This window comes from Lutjanus erythropterus, chromosome 8 (genome assembly GCF_056507025.1).
Source record: "Lutjanus erythropterus isolate fLutEry1 chromosome 8, fLutEry1.hap2, whole genome shotgun sequence".
NCBI classification, from domain to species: domain Eukaryota; kingdom Metazoa; phylum Chordata; class Actinopteri; order Lutjaniformes; family Lutjanidae; genus Lutjanus; species Lutjanus erythropterus.
In genome coordinates, this window is record NC_139324.1 from 30,728,078 (window position 1) to 30,745,550 (window position 17,473).

Here is a 17,473-nt window from a genome sequence, read left to right on the forward strand (position 1 = left end):
GGTCATCCTTCCACAATGAAACTGTTCTGCAGTGCCACGCAGACAGAGCGGGCGAGCCCTCGGAGATGAGATTAGGAGATAGGATTTCGAAAAACACAGTTAGCACGAATCTGTGGGCAATGATTATTTTAATAAAGCTCGGGGAGCGTTTCGGTGTTCTACCGTGAAAATAATCCTGGGAGTGAGACCAGGTCAAACAAACATCTATAATCTTGTGTTCTTAAAGGAAAATACAGCCCTGAATAATCCTCATTGTATTCCAGCAGGTACCTGTTTTTTTTTTAAGTTTGTTCTCTACTCTTTCTGATATCAGAACCTTATCTTCATCCTGCCTTGGTTGTTTCAGTTAAAGTAAATAATAGTGTTCAGTAGAAAACCCTCTGACAAGCCTCAAAAACAGTGTGCATAACCACTAAGAAAGCTCTGGGATTTACATATACTCACTAAAAAATGTGCAAGAAAGTGTAGCAATACAATTCTGTGACAATGCAGCAATAAGGTTAGCACCATTGTGGCATGGTTAAAAAAGGTGGAACCTTCCTTAATTGTTCACTGATTTAATGCTCCACCCGGTGAGCACGCTTAAGAAACCAAAGAAATCAAACACACCCTGTGTTGTGTGACTGACAGGTGCATCCTGGGTTTGACAACATGCTAAATGCTGAAAGGCTCACAGTGGACTGGTTATAACTGGACCTGTGGACTGGCTGTAATGGGACAGAGGAACTGTGGACTGGTTATAATTTATTTATAGAATTTATTTATAGATTTATTTATAGATTTTATTATTTCAGTGACTGAAATAATAAAAACAATTACAGAGCAATAGCTAGAATGTGAGTTACACCTTAACCCGACATTTCCCGTTGATGTTTTTGATGTTTTGAGATCTATTACATTTTTGATTCTCAGTCTGGTTTTGCTGCACATCCCAGTTCCCAGAAAAATACATAAAAAAAATAAAAATACACCTCTGAGCAACACAATGGACCCACAGATTCCAGGTACATCGCTCACAGATTAAGAGTGTGCCTTACATAGATGTTGTCTTTCTGGTAGCGCAGAAAGAGGTTGTGCATGATGGCAGCTTCATGCAGCTCTGCCAGCGTGGACATGTCCTCCACTCCATGGATGCTGCTGGGGTGCATCGGGTACACCGTCTCCCTGTTCAGCTCCGCCTTCTGTAGGTAGATCACCTGAAACAACAAACACACGTCCAAAAGAAATTAGGTTTCACAATCCTGTATGTCAATGAAGAAAAAAAAGTTTTCTAAACCAGCAGCCTGAAAGTCGGATGCAGCACTTGGGGGTCATGAAAAAGGTCCTCGTGTATCTCACAACACCAGGCAATGGACATCATATCAAGCAACACTCATTAGAAAGTGGTGAAACAGTGTATATGTAACAGTAGAATTGAAATATAATATACCAGCAGCACTTACCAGTGAAATGATTGGAACTATGCAATGTCTGACACTTTAATTTGATAAATGACTGCAGTGATTTATCGATTCAGGCTTTCCACCAAGAAACTGGTTAGGCTGGGTGATAAGCCACTCAGATTTTGGCTAATTTCATCATGTGGTCAATGTAATTAGTAGCAGCCACACTCACTATATGACCTCTGCAGTGTAATGTGATATTACCTCTGCTGTTCTTCCCTGGTATCCTTTATTTGGGTCATAGCATCAAGGTTTCATATTTTAAGTCAGTTTAATCATAACATATATGTTGTGTCTCTCTTCTTTCACTAGTTGATCCATTACAACAGTCTGGCAGTTGCCTCCAGACACTTTTTCCTTACTATGGTGTTCACGAGCCATCATAAATTGCCTAAATATGCTGACTATTTAGCTATCCAGCAAACTATGTTATGTTTTCTTAACTTTTTAGCTAGCTAGCCAACAATGTAATGTTTGAAGCTTTTTAGCTAGCAAACAATTTTGTCGAGGGGTACAGGGCAGTCAAACATTAACAGGTTTCCTCCTCTTTTATATTTCATGGGCCCCAATAGTACTCATACTCTGTACTTTTTGGTACGAGCTAGACTTGAACCAGCTACCAAGTCCTTACAGACTGCCGCCCACTACTGTCAATGTGAAATGCACTGCATATAACTTAAACACTACAGAAGTAACAACTTCATGCTCACTTTCAGTGCCTCCCATCACAGCTGGCAGAGGCAGAATACAGCCAGAGGCCTCTTGTACACTGAACACAGCCTCGGGGTTTGAACAATACTCACTCAGAAGGAGGGCAGGTAGACAAGTTTACACAGAACTGCTGGCACAACATCAGTCTTCCACTGTGACCAGAGCGCATGCAAGCATGGATGACAGTCAGATTCGAGTGATGATACAAGAATAACTGAGGTTAAAATTACAGATTGGATCCCTCATGTGTGCCTGCCTGTGCCTGCTGCTGACATACCTGACAGGTCGAGAGCCAGACCCCCGCCTAACTCGCGCCCGAACTTCTCACCTCGATTTGTTCGATTCATTTTACAAGATGATTAAAATTTTGAGTTTTGACTTGAAATTGATCAAAAAGGAGCTTATGAGTAAAGGTGAAGGAGGGAATAAGAGGAACCTATATCTCTACAGTGGCAGTAAAAACACTCTAATAAACCAATGGAGAGTCTCGCAGACTTTCTGGCGATCAGAAGTCTTAATGGACGAGACATGGGATAGAAGAAACAGACAGTCCACATCTATGTTGGTCACTTGATGGGAAGCAGTGTTTTAGATCAATACTGATGGACAAGGAGCTGGGATTGTGGTGTCCCAGTGCATTACTGCTGGCTCTTCTGGCATATTCAAATGTGTCCCAGCTGGGACTGGGAGCAGACTTTGAGTTTCACATTAATGCTTAGTCAGCACAGAGAGGCTGCTGGGGCTCTGAGGAAGCTGCTCATTGAGTGTAGATGACTGTTTTAAAAGGTTTAGTTGAATATCTGAAGATACAGCTACTAAATCTAAGACACCAAAAATGTTCTGTATAGGATAAATAATGTCCTTCATGTAAAATATTATATAAAGCAGTATTTAGTGATTTTTGGGGGTCATTTTGAGCCAGTAGAACAAGTTGTCAACATATTATAACCTTGTAGAGTTCATAACAAATAAGTCAATCTCCTTTTAGCTCTGTTTTTGGTCTCCAACATCTCCAAAAGGAGATATCTGTCACTTTAGCTGCTAAATGCTCCACCATGTTCACAAGCTAATTGCTAACTTTATCTGCCTGATGTTTGGTGCTGGGCAGGTAGCAAACAGCAGGTTTATCAGAACCTTTATGCATAAAACAGCTGCCTGCTGTGGCTAAATAAAAAGGGTTAACAAGACTGGTGGGACTACAGTAAAATTGTGGGCCGTAAAACCAAAATAAGGAGCTGAAAGATGCTAAAACACAGCATAAAGGGGAGGGGAACTGCAGAGCCTGATGTTAACTCTCTGTCTTTACGCAGTCATGGGAGCCAGTGTTAATATAAAAATATTGATTTGCACAGTTCTAACAAAATCAATAGCATCACAGACCTTCCATTACTGTCTACTGTTGTCAAATCAAAGATGCTTCCATACCAAAGCTCTTATGTTTTATGCAAACTCCTCGTCTCATGCAGTTGTCCCAATAAAAATGATTTGATAAGACAAACATACACTATATTGGGCCCAGGCAATAAATCATTAATGATCTATATCTGCAATAGACATTTCATCAATAGCAATGAGAAAGCCGCTCAATAAAACATGCAATACTTTCACTTAAATGGATTAAATGCAAACCGCCATTAAAGAACATAACAAATATGGCCTGCCTCTTAAACAGCCTATTGTATCCCCAAAGTATCTGGAGGCAAAATATTTATAAAATAAGAACGTATGAGCAGAGGGTGGGATTATTTTATTATATTTGTATCAGTCTATACATGTTTTTATACATGTTTTTGGTTTTTGTTGGGGGGGAATTTAAACTCTTTTTGTGATACATTTTTCGGCTGTATCACCAAACTCTACACTATATACTTATACACAGCATTTCAGTCAGCTGCACATTGCACACATTTATATTTATAAAGAAAAACGACCTATTGTTATTATGATTCCCACTCCTGTTGACTTTTTTCCCTGTCCCATTCCAATCCTATTTCACTATAAATAGTGAATTCCAATTCCAATTCCTGCAAGATTCCTGAAAAAATGTCAGCCACTCCTGCATAAGGATACAATACAAGACTGTAGGTAGAATCCTTTATGTTAGAGTGCATGTGTGTTTGATTCTACACATTAGGGCTGCACAGTTTTGAACAAAAAAGTCATATTGCAATTATTTTGACTAAATTTGCAATTATGATATATGATTAGGAAAAATCATCATTTTTACATAATTTTCACATTCAATGAAAACAATTAAAATAGTGACATGTGATATTGGGGTCTCTCACACATTTTTTCTTCTTCAGAGAATTGCAATTTGGTTCCGGTTCTGTGATTCAGATAGTGGCTTGGACATACTGTGATTTTATTGCGACTGAGATTAATTGTGCAGCCCTAAACACATCATAAATATGTAAACCTCTGAAGGAAATTGTATTGGTGACTAATTCGTTGCACTGGATTGAACTGTATGTGTGGATTTCATCATTTTCATCTTTACGCAGTGCATCAACTAAATTAAATCTATATAAAAGTGTGGGGAAACAGTCTTCTCACCGTGTGAAATGATAAACTGACTCTGGTCTGGCAGCCATGTCCATTTCAGCTCGTTACAGCCATTAGAAGATGGGCGTAAGCACGATAACAAGGCAATCATCAGTGGTTTGCTGCATGTTTTTGTGGTATTAAGGTTTGTGAAAGGGTGAAGACCTCGGGGAGAGAAGCAGCATGTGCAGTGATGTCATCCATCGAGCAGAAGCTCGCAGATTTACAGCCAGATGTCCCTAAACATTCGGCTTTAACCCCACCCTCTACTCCCTGGCAAACTGGCTCTGATTCACCAGGCACAGGGCCCTAACTGACTAATAAATCAAACAGGCCTTTCATGTGTTTTACATCCTTAATCAGCATTATCATTTCACGCTCAATTACATCACTCATTTAAAGTGATTGATGTCACCATCAGCACCTGGGCTGCGGTGGATTTAAGTGTTGTCATATAAAATCATATTGTGTTTATCTGACAGTGAGTGAGAGTGAAAAAAAAAATCAGCACACCATTTAATCAACAAATCCAAAGAGAAGTATAACTTTTAGGCCTGCAACTAATGATTATTTTCATTATATATTAATATGCAGATTATTTTCACAAGTAATAGATTAATTGTATAATGTATTAAATGTCAAACTGTTTCTTCTATCCAACCAACAATCCAAGACCTAAAGACTCTTCATTTACTCTCAAAAAGGACAAAGAAAAACTGGCTAAAAATAAAAAGGTAAACTTATCAATGTAGTGTCACAGTAGCACAATAAAATTACATTAGCTAAATCTTTGTCTTACATTTGCTAAATTAGCTAACATTAGCTACCATATGCTAGTGGTCCAAACCAAGAGAGGCTGTAGAGGAAAAGCCTCTGAGTGTCCTGAAATTGAGTTTTAATGCTTATAAATTAAACTTTTAATTTAAGAATGTGTTATTTCTTCATTCAAAAGTTTTTAGTGTTGCTTAAAAGATAAACAAAAGCAGTTGTAGCTGTTTTACTTTGTTGGATATGATATTCACCATATGTAGTGCGTGTTGTCAGAGGAAAATGGCCGCTATGTAAAAATGGTGAATTGCAGTGTATTTTGACAATACACTTGATATCAACTATTTATCCTTTCATGTAATTAATAACAATGAGGTGTAAAATGGAAAATAATACCAGCCTCCAAGGTCCCAGTTTACTTTCTGGTCAATGCTCAGTCAAACAAACCACAGAAATCTGAGATGCATATCTTGTGCCTGTGTTGCATTCTTTACATTCCCAAAGCACAAGTTCAACGTTATATTGAGGTGACTGGGAGCAAAGATAATACAGGATAACAAACAACCAGGAGAGGCAACAGGTCCATGTTACACTCAAGAGGACTCAAGTTTCACAGGGGGAAAATAAATATGGCTTCTTTAGCCAAACAAACAATGAGCTGCGTACTTGGAAAGCACCTTCACTACTCCTCCAGAAAGAAAACACAATACAAGAGAAGGGAGAATTATCTCTTCGTATTTCTATTGTGCACATGTGTGTGTGAGAGACTTTTGTTTTTGATCGTCTTTGGATAACTCACTGTTCAGATTTCAGAGCGAGCCTCGGGGGCTTTTTCACGTCTGAAACATCAGATGCTCAGAAGAAAACCGAGCCAGAGTCTCCAGCATCAAAAGATGTTTCACATTCCTCTGTTTTGCCCTGCTGTGGTATTTTATTGTCTGGTTTCATTGTTGGTTTCATTCCAGTGAGATAAGTCACTGAGCTCTGTCCTCACAGACACAGCGTGATCATTTATTCATGTCTTCATAAATCTGTTTCCAAATAATTCACAGACCAAAAAGCATCCTGTAGACGCGGCTAAAAGGAAGATGGGGAGCAGATCAGGCCTAGACACAGACTAATACTCCTTTACTCCTTCCATTTCAGTCCTTAGGAGGTACAAATATATTTTATTAGTGTCCATTATAGCAATTATAGTGGGGCATTTTTCCTACAGGAGCTGTAGAGTGTCATACCCTGATCCACATGAAGCTAACAACAATTTACTCCCAATTTAAGCCTGACTAACCCCACAGTGTGTCTACTGTTATTGATTTCCAACTTCCAAAACACAAGTAGAATCACTGTTTCTGCTCTGAATTAACAATCAAACCCACAAAGCAAATCTAATTTATTATGAGAAGAAATTCACCATATTTGCATGGCAGTCTTTTTCCTTAAATGTCATACTGCTGAGACGTCGTATAAACATAGCTAATCTGAAAAATCATATTGTCACTGCTTCCTAATTGATCAGCAACGGGAAATACACTGAATAGTGAAAATCTGGAGGGACATCGGGCCATATTTCAAGCTAAAGCAATATATTTGATAACCCATTAGCTATCATTACACAACAGCTAATGTTAGCTTTCAGCCACTGCCTGGCTAACGTTACCAACCTCATTACTGCAACACAAAACACACACACGCTAAAGTGCTTCTAACATACTTTTGTCTTGGATGAAATCTGTATGAACATTAAATTCCAATCGGTTGTTGCACCCTGACGTCATGCCTGGAGGACCGTTGCAGCATGGACCTTTTTTCCAGCATACTGCTGATAACTGTGCTGTAGCTGCTATTGGCAAGTTAGCTCAGTTAGCGGCCCTTAGCTAAGTTAGCGACCCTGGACCAATGGAGGCCGGTTTGACGGGGATGACAGCACCTGAGGTGATTTAACGTGACTGACTTTGGCGACGATGACTACTAGTCAACTAGAAAAATCTTTAGTTGTGGGACAGCCATAGAAATATGTGTTCCAGTGAGCAAACTGTCACATAACATTGCTGATTTAACTGGTGAGCTAACGTTACATGTCAAGTTGATTACATTCATTGCATTTTACTTCCAGGCTTAGTATCAAATATATGTGTATAAGATGTGCGTTGATATTTCAGGATTAATTTACACTTAATCATTCTGTTACATCATTTCATGTTAACAATATCAAACATTAATATTAGCTCGGCAGTGGGTGAATGCTAACATTAGCTGATGTGTAACTGCAGCTAATGTTTGCATGGTTGTTGTTTTAGCTAGGAATATGGCCTGATATCTCTCCAGATTTTCCCTATCCATTGCCTTTTCAGTTGCTGATCGATCAGGAAGCAATAAAATGATAAAGATTTTTCAGATTCTCTACATTTATATGAATTACAACCTACAACACAGCAGTACCTTTGAGCTTCCAACCCTGAGCATGACGTCAGAGGAAAATGGCTGCTGCCCAGTTCCTGCTTATGATTTCAATCCTTGAAAGTCAGGCAATTAATTGCAATGCTTGTTTCACGTGGGGATTCAGCAGCCTCATCAATGTTAATGATTTGAGTGGTGTAATGATGGCTGGGTGCCACTTAGGACAACATGTGACTGGTGATTGATCATCGGTCCTCTCCAAATGGAGCCTGGTGTTGACACTAGTACACACTACACTGCTGGACAGACACGTGGCTGGACACAAACCAGACAAAACAACAACAACAAAAACCTCATTGTTGATTGAAACTCTAGCTGATATAAAACTTTCTTTGAGTCTTTGATTTTGGGACGAAGCTATTTAAGCAACTGAGCCCGGAAAGTCAGACAGTTGTTTCTGCTGGTATTACCTTTTCTCTCTTCATTTCTTTCTTTCTTTCTTTCTTCCGTCTTTAATAAATCTGCCAAAAACAGAGGTGGCCATAGTACACACATTTTGTACTCAAGCAGAGGTACAGATATTTGTGTTAAAAAAAAAAAAAAAAGACTGGTAAAAGCAGAAGTAATTCAACTTCTTTAGTCAAGTAAAAGAGAGTAAAAGTCTCCCTCTGAAGGACATTCCTATTGGCTGTTCCTGCGCAAAGCTAACTGAACCTCACCTTTTCTTCGTGGTTGAGTTTCCTTCTGTCTGTTGTTTTTGTCTTGTTACATCTTTTACACAGTTTTCGTCTTGTTATGTCTTTTATGTTGTTTTTGTCTCACATTTTTTAAGCTGTTATTTTCTGTCATTACATCATTTTTGTCTTGTTACGTTACTTTGGTCTTGTTACATCTTTTACATTGTTTTTGTCTTACGTGTTTTACAGTGTTTTCCGTTTTGTTAGATCTTTTATGTTGTTTTTGTCTTATTATGTTGCTTTGGTCTTGTTAAGTTTTTCTTCTTGTTACATTTTTTACGTAATTTTTGTCCCGTTAAATATTATAATTACTTCCCATCTCTGGCCATAAATAAAAATTCACAAAATTTTGCACAGCAGTCTGGATTCACTCAAAGAAAGTGTGTAAGGTTGAATAAAAAAATAATAAAAATAATAATGAGATAATCCGATAACTGGTTGAAGTCTTTCTATTAAGTGAGTTGTAAAAAATTATGAATTTTCTGTTCACATTTTAATTCTTTAAACAGAAAATGAATCAAACTCAGATAAAATGCAAAGTCTCACTAAAATCATACAAACCAAATAGTAGGAACAGTTTTCGTGACTATAGCAGCCATGTGAATTTTAAAGTTTGTTGCAGCTGTGACGCTCTCTCCTTTTGTTTCCTCCTGGCTGAAACCACACCCTGCTGCTGCTGCTGCTGCTGCTGCTTTGTTCCTCCAGCTCTACTGAATATTCACGTATAGGCGGCGTCAGGCTCTGTGGCTCAGTGGACTTTTACTGGCAGATATATTCAAGCCTTTAGAAATGACACATGGGCAGACACAAAATCACAGGCTTGTGCACACAAACACTGTCTTGTTTATCACTGTCTGTTTCTGCCTCCCCTCTCTTTCTTTTTTTTAAAAACTCTGTCTGACTCTTTCTGTCTGTCTTATAGTGAATCCATCTGCTGAAGTCCCACCCAGACCCTGGAGATATAGGGGGGATGGGGGGCCTTATTGATAGGGAAAATTGCAATAACACAGACAGTTTTACATTACATCCTACATGATATACATATTATCACATTATTTGGCACAGAGAAAACCCCAAATCCTACAAATATTTGTTCACCACACACACACACAGATGCTCACAATGATGTTTGTGTGAGTGTGTTATTTTTGTGAGCACACTCGTGAATGCACATCGCTCACATAAAGGCTCACATAATGGCTCCATTGACCAATAAAGCAGAAAAGACTGAGGGGCCATCAATGACCTATTTTAAACCTCGCAGACTGTATGGCTGCAGGCCACGGACAACTTCAGAAATCGGTTAAGATTCTCATCTCATCTCAGAGCGAAGCATCAGCCCAAAGAGTTAAAAATAAAAGGTTGTTTGTTGTTTTTAATTATTTTTTGTGCACATGATTAAAAGAAAAATGTCTTTGAATTTAGCAGCATTAGTACAGTCAGTCTGTCTGCAAAATGACCATCAATTTGGAGCTATTTTCATTAAATATCAGTTTATCTTCTGACTATTAATTGTTTGGTCTATAAAATGTGTGGAAATACCAAAGAATGCCCAATCTGACCTCATCTAATTGCTTGTTTTGTTTGACCAACAGTCAAAAACCCAAAAAGGTTCAGTTAATTATCACATAAAATAAAGAAAAACAGCAAATCCTGACAGTTTAGTAACTCTAACTAAAATAATCTAATAATAAATCAGCTCTTAATAGTTTCTTGTCATTTTTCTGTTTACTGTTTTCCACTGTAGTGTTATTAATAACTATATACATCATTCTGGCCTTGATAAAAAACAACAACACTTTTTTATGTTTTCCTTTAAATTTGTGAGTTTTCTCTGACATTTACCGTTAAATACCAAAGAACATCCAAGTTTTTTCCTGTAGACTTCTGTGGGATTTTTCTTTTTTTTTGTAAATTTATCACTTTGATCTCAAAGAATAGCCTAGTTTTTTTTATCATAAAATTGTGTGTCTTTCTTGGAAATTTACCACTTTAATACCAAAGACTATCACCTTTTTTTCATAAATTTCAGATTTTTTTTCTCGTAAATTTACCACTTTATTTCCAAAGAATATTTGAGTTTTTTTTTCCTGTAAATTTGTGACTTTAATCTCAAAATATTACCCTCCTCCTCTGGCAGGTCTCCAGTTGTACAAAAGAGTGTCTGGCCTTAATTTTTGCTGAGTTTGCTTTACCTGACAATATGTTTAAAATATGAGATATGAGCAATATTATCTGTGTCAAATGATTAATGGATTTTTTAAAAAAAATGGTATTTGGGCATTGCAGACAAACACAGTTTGTCTCAATTTATTGTTCAGTCAGACAAGGATGACATCATCTCTGACAGCAGCTATTTAGTTCAGGTGACAGAGCCTCTTCCTGCTTTTCTTTACATGTGCACCCCTCTGGGAATAACTCACACACTGTTAATCCAGCTGGTGCCATCTGGCCACAGTGAACACACACACACACACACACACACACACACACACACACACACACACGGATGCATGCACTCAAACACACAAAGCCACAAGACATTTAGCTCTGAGCCTCAGTGTGTCTGCTGTGTCTTCCTCTCAGGTCTGTGGTGTAGCGGCGGGGATAAGACAGTGATGGAGGCTGATATGATGGTTAATGTGACAGCAGTCGGGTCAGCCTGTTTAAGCCGAGGCATTGTGGGTTAAAAAAAAAAAAACTGTCTTGAGTCTGCAAGCTGAGCACTCAGGCAGGGAGCTGCACCTCAGTGTGAGCAGTGAGGCAGTGGATAATGGTATATCCCACCCCCCTGAGGGGAACATGCTGCCAGGATACATTTACCAAAACACCTCTGACACTGCACAGGGGTGTGAAAACACCGGGACACAGATAAAGACAGACAGACAGAAAACACACACACAAAATACCTTTAACATTAGGCATACATCAATCATGTTTTTTTTTGCAGTCAATCGCAAATGCCATTCATCTAAAGCCATAACAGACGTTAGCAATCTTTCTCTTTTTTGTTACAGCAGCTTGTATCGCAGTATTTGGTGGTCAGTTTAATATTAAGCCAAACTGGACCTAGTTTACAAGTACAGTTTTTTTTTTTTTGCAATTTTAAAAACAGAAACGCTATCAACTTTTTCTGCAAGTTGAACACATGGATAGCGTGTTTTGATTTTCAATATTTCTTATAATGTTAAGATGACAAAGTGCTCAGCTGTATGGTGTATCGTGAACAAAAGTTGGTATGCATCATCATCTCTACATGCACAGCTTGAAAATTATGCATTGTATTGGTGAATATGAAATTTAAAGTCATTTTACACACTATTTTTTATGCCATGAGCAACTTTTAGATTATGGTTTATTGTTTGGATGAACCTGAGTAATGAGTATTAGAACCCTTGGCAGCTGAAATGAAAATGATCATAATGCAACAAGAAACTGAATTGAAAAAGAGTCTTTTCAAAACTGTCCATATTTGTCCATATCTTTTGTTTGATTCTAGCGTTTGTCATCAATGTGTTGGCACTGACATCATTTCCGAAGTGATTAGTGATCCCCCCCAGCATGGCTTGGACTCATGACCTCAGTATTTCTACAATCCTGTCCCCGCTTAACACACAAGAGGAGCTGGGTTAAATAAAGATTATACGACTGAATCAGGAACTGCAAAAAAAAAAAAAATCTAAGCAGATATATCATCTGGGAACAGAGGATCACATGAGGTCAGCAGGCGATCCTGAAGGTGGAGACGGTCTGTTTTTCTGCTTCACATTCCTGTCATTCTTGCTGCAAAATCTTAGGACACAGAGAAGACACACATGTGTCCGGCCTGATGACAAACCCATCCTGAACTCACATGTGAAGATCACATGAGACCAGCTCCAGTTCAGCTGCAGCACCATGATTCTTCTCCCAGTCACACAGGAAGAACGTGACGCCACGTTAAACAAATGTTATTCTCTAAAATCCCACTGAGGGTGGCGAAATGTTCGAGGACAGAGAACAACAACACCCTGCGGTGTTCTCCGGTCATATTAAGACAATAAATAAGAAGTGGGGTCTGATTCATTTCTCAACCTCTGACCTCTGGTGCAGTGAATCCCTCCCGGCTGTGATAGATGATGTTTCCATCAGTCAGAGTCAACATATGGTTAACTTCTCACACTACAAGAATCCCAACCGCTGACCATGGAAACATCAAACTCATATGCCCAGCATGAGGGCACGTGGATGACTTCATATGTTCCCTCTTACACATCTTTTTATAACTCTTTACATTCTCGTTTTTTCTGCCTTGCACCCACATGCAAACTGAAGCTGAGTTGAGCCATATGTGAAAATAAAGACTATACTGCGGCATATCTCAGCTAAACTGCATCGATTTCAGGAAGGAAAGAAGATGCTGCTCCACCCTTTTCATACAACCACATTTCCACAATAATTTGCAAAAACTTGTATTCAGCTGAGTACAGTACAATGACAAGATATTTAATGGTCAAACTGATTAACTTAATTTTAGTTTAGTTTTTGTGACTATACACTCATTCTGAACTTGATGCCTGCAACTTGTTCCTAAGAAGTTGGGACAGAAGCATATTTATCACTGTGATACATCAGCTTTTCTTTTAACAACAGTCAGTAAGTATTTGGGAACATCATAAGGGTCAGGGCAGGTCTGGACTGCAGACAGGTCAGTCTAGTGCCTGAACTCTTTTGCTATGAAGCCACACTGTTGTTATATGTGTAGAATGTGTCTTGGCATCGTCTTGCTGAAATACGCAGCGACATCTCTGAAGAGATGTCGTCTGGATGGCAGCATATGTTGCTCCAAAACCTGTATCTACCTTTCAGCATTAATGGGACCTTCACAGATGTGACAGTTTCTCAGTAACACAGAACCAGGGCTTGTGGTTAGGATGATGACTGTGTGACAGAGGCTGGAGGTGGAAATGATGCTGCATCTTGAGATCCTGCAAGTCCTTGGGCCCTACCCTGTTCCTTCCCCAGGCCCTGACCTTACCAAAAATCAACTAATGGAGGATCACATGCACGGCTCACAGGGTCTGCTCAGTACAAAGGCATTCCACAAGATAAAAATGGCACTGGAAGCTCAATTTCGATCTACACTCGCTGACCCACAGACATTTGAAACTATTTTTTAACCGTCTATCACCACCTCTCTCTCTCTCTGTCTGTCTCTCTGCCTCTGTCGAACAGGATTTCCTCCAGACACAAAGACCACCGTGCACTGCCAAACAGATAAGCCTGGGCGAGTGACTTGACACAAGGAGCCCATTCCTGTCATTCTTACTTTATTACAAAAGGTGTTGATCCCACCGCTGAGCCTGGACATGAAACACATGTGCAAACAATTAACTTTCTCACACACAGAGGAACGCTCCCAATTACAACTGAAACATGAGGGGAGGCTTCACATCTACACTATACCAGTTAAAGCCAGTAATTAAAAGACTTTAATGCATAACTGTTGACTTCTTTGTTGGATTTAAAGGTCCAGCGTAAGATTTACAGGGGTTGTATGTCATAAATGGCTTACAATATTCATAAATATGTTTTCATTTGTGTTTAATCACCTAAAAATAAGAATCATTGTGTTTTCATTACCTTAAAATGAACTGTTTATATCTACAAAGGGTGCAAGTCCTCTTCCACGGAGGCCACCATGTTGAGCCGCCATGTTTCTATAGTCTGGATGCTCAGAATGGACAAACACTGGCTCTAGACACGCCATTTGAATTTTTTGCGAGTTTCATGACGACCATAGTTTCTCCTACAGGCTTGGAATGGGAGAGTGAGGCGAGGATCCTGCAATTTGACAGCTCACTACTAGATGCCTCTAAATCTTGCACACTTTAAAAGGTTTACAAAATCATGTGGGAATAGTCTGGAGAGATCCGCTCCACTGAAAAATCTGTTTATCTTATATTTACATCTTCTAAAATGTCTGACCTTGACATCCTCTGTCTGATTTTGTCATTTTGTCACTAACAAGGACTTCCCTAAAATCTGAAATTCAAGTGGATGCCTTCAAGTGAAATCACTGACAACATCAATGCTTCAGCAGGGACATGGAAGTCCTCTTACCTTCCCATAGTCGGTGGTGAGGACGAGAGACGAGTCATCAGAAGAGCTGACGGTGGAGGGGAGGAGCTGTTCTTTGTGTCTCAGCCAGACACGGGCCCCCTGCAACACAAAAGCCACAACAGCACCATTAGCATCTGGACACAGGGCTCATATTGGAGTCATGCGTTTGATGAGGAAAGTACTGGACATTTGCATTACAATCACATCTTAAGAACGTAGCTCATGTGTTTAACACTTACGCAGACCAGCACTAGAAAGCAAAGAAATATTCCTAGCATGAATGTGCTAGGTGAGATTATTCATAAAAAGCAGGGATTCTGTTTTTTGTTTTTTTTTTACTTCAGTCTTTTTTCCATTTTTCTCTTTTTCACAGCATTGCTCACTGCTCTTTGCCACATAGCTATTCCCACACCACATAAAAACTGGCACAGTTATCCTCTTATTAAACTGTCATTACCTTTTAGTACAGCAAAGATGTTTGCCAGGCCTACACGGGTGTGTCAGAGACTAAACCTACTACTCAGACTCATACACACTGTAAAACTGTCAAAATGGCTTGCAGTCTTTAACTGCGAGGGTTAATAACTCAATAAAATAAAAGTTTACTAAGCTAAATGAGTGTTTGTCACTTTAACAAATCACTGAATACAAATGTTTTTATGGCCACAATGCTTTCTTCTTTTCTATATTTCTATCAGATGAACCACAGCACACTGCTCCCCATAGTCCCAGAATAGATCCTGGTTTCAGACAGAGATTAAAACCAGTGCCACAGCTGATCTGGGCGGCCTGGTCTGCTGTGTTTGTGTATCTGTGTAAAGTCACTGACCTTCCCAGACATGTTTGTTAGCAGCTCAGTAACCAGGAGCAATAACAGGAATCCGTGGCTGATTGCTCAGACCGACTGTCATTTCCTTGCAGAGGTGGAAGACACATTTATAGAACCGGCTGTGTGTCAATAATGGATGAGAACAAATGACTGTGCCATCGAAAGTGTAAATCTGTACGGTTGACTAAATCTAAATTTGTCAGGGTCAAAAACAACAAATTTGGTCTTTGGTTAAGCAATATAAATTATTGATAATGATCTAATTCTGAACCTACGAACTTTAAAGGGACATTTTACATTTTGGGGAATATGCTTGATTTGCTACCTTGCTGAGATTTAGATGAGAAGACTGATGCAAGTTTCATGTTTGTCCATTAAGTATAAAGCTACAGCTAGGAGACAATTAGCCTAGCTAGACTGGAAACAGGGAAATAGCTAACCTGGCTGACTTTGAAGGTAACAAAATTTGCCTACTAAAGTTCTAAAAGTTGCCAATTAACTGGCATAAAACTACCCGACTGGAGCAGTGAATAACCACATTCAGCACAGGTGTGTGGATGTTAACCTGCAAGGAAAGCAGGCTGCTGCTGACAGCACTGCTAATGTTAGCCACACTGTGTAACAGCTAAACTTAACCAAACTTTGAGGCAGTTTTAGTTAGCCACACAGTAGGCAGCTAAAGTTAGCTGCTGATACATGACAACATATAAGACATTGTTTAACCACAGGCATGGTATTCCTGTCTGAAAAGATAATACATTTAGTGAGTTGACATCATGTTTTGCAAGATAGTGCAATGTTCATAATACATTGTGCAAAGTGCTAAACATTTTAGCAGCATATATATGACTTAGTTATTGAGAAATATTATTAATGGCTTCAAATGTTTCTTACGTAAAACACAATATTTTTCAGATAATGTTTATCTTCACTGATTGCTAAATTTAGTTCAATTGTTCTGCTTTCTTACTTTAACACTAATCGACTAGTCTGAATCAACAATTTCTGTTTAATCGACAGGTAAATTAGTCACTAGGAACATCCTTAATGTGCGCTTTGAAGAAATTTGCCCTGAAAGTCAGCCTCTCTTGTAAGCCTGTCCATGACCAACATAACGCCATTAATCATTACAAGTGCCACCATTGAGGTGGCCGGAGAAAACATGCAGCAAAAGGGAATTGTGCGTCCAACAGAGCATAAAACTGAAGAGATCAATATGCATGGATTCCACTAGGAAACCTAATACAAGGTCACCACTTCCAGACATCAATCCTCATTAACTATTAACAACAGGCTGCCACGTGTGCACACACACACTCTCATCCATGGAGGCACCGGGGTCAGAACAAAGATCGAGAAGCTTTTGTTTAATACGCTAGATATTTACGTGAAATGCAATCTGCTTGTTACAGCTCTGAATCAGCCAGACAAAGAGGAATTAGGTCAATATAGAATTATTCTGAGTCCATTAAATTAACTTGCTTAGCAGCTCAGAGTGATGATTGGTCTCCATTGTTTTCTTTAAATTCTGATTCAGGCTTCCTTTCTGGACAAAGGGCCACTCAGCCCAAGTAGCCGGGCTGGTCTGCAAACCCACTTCCATCATCAAGGATCTTTTTTTTTTCAGTCGGCTAATAGAGGGCAGCTAAATGTGGCTCTCTCAAACCACGGGGGACAGCGGTGAGTGGGATAAAGGGGGTCGTGTAAATTAGGAGTAGGCTAAGGTGGGGGGGAGTGAGACAGAGGGGAAAGAGGAAGGGTGCAGACACCTGATAAAGTCCCGCCTCCCATTGTGTGGAAAAAGAGGCAGGCAAACATCAGGACACAAATGTAACAGAGGTATTCTCCTCAACACTTAGCCACACATTAACTTATTTTACATTTAACAGATTACACAATCAGGATACAAATGAGGGAACTGTAATTCCTTAGAGCTACAAAAA

General features: G+C 39.2%; 1 protein-coding gene across 1 annotated transcript in view; it reads right to left on the bottom strand.

The window, feature by feature from the left end:
- The window catches only part of myo10l3 (myosin X, like 3), a 98,582-nt gene that overhangs the window by 57,749 nt on the left and 23,360 nt on the right, over nt 1–17,473 (bottom strand). The window contains exons 2-3 of the mRNA XM_084725266.1: nt 14,702–14,800; nt 1,038–1,196 (exon numbers count right to left, since the gene is read on the bottom strand). Of these exons, the coding sequence (XP_084581392.1) occupies nt 1,038–1,196; nt 14,702–14,800 (258 nt within the window). The remainder of the gene's footprint in view (nt 1–1,037; nt 1,197–14,701; nt 14,801–17,473) is intronic.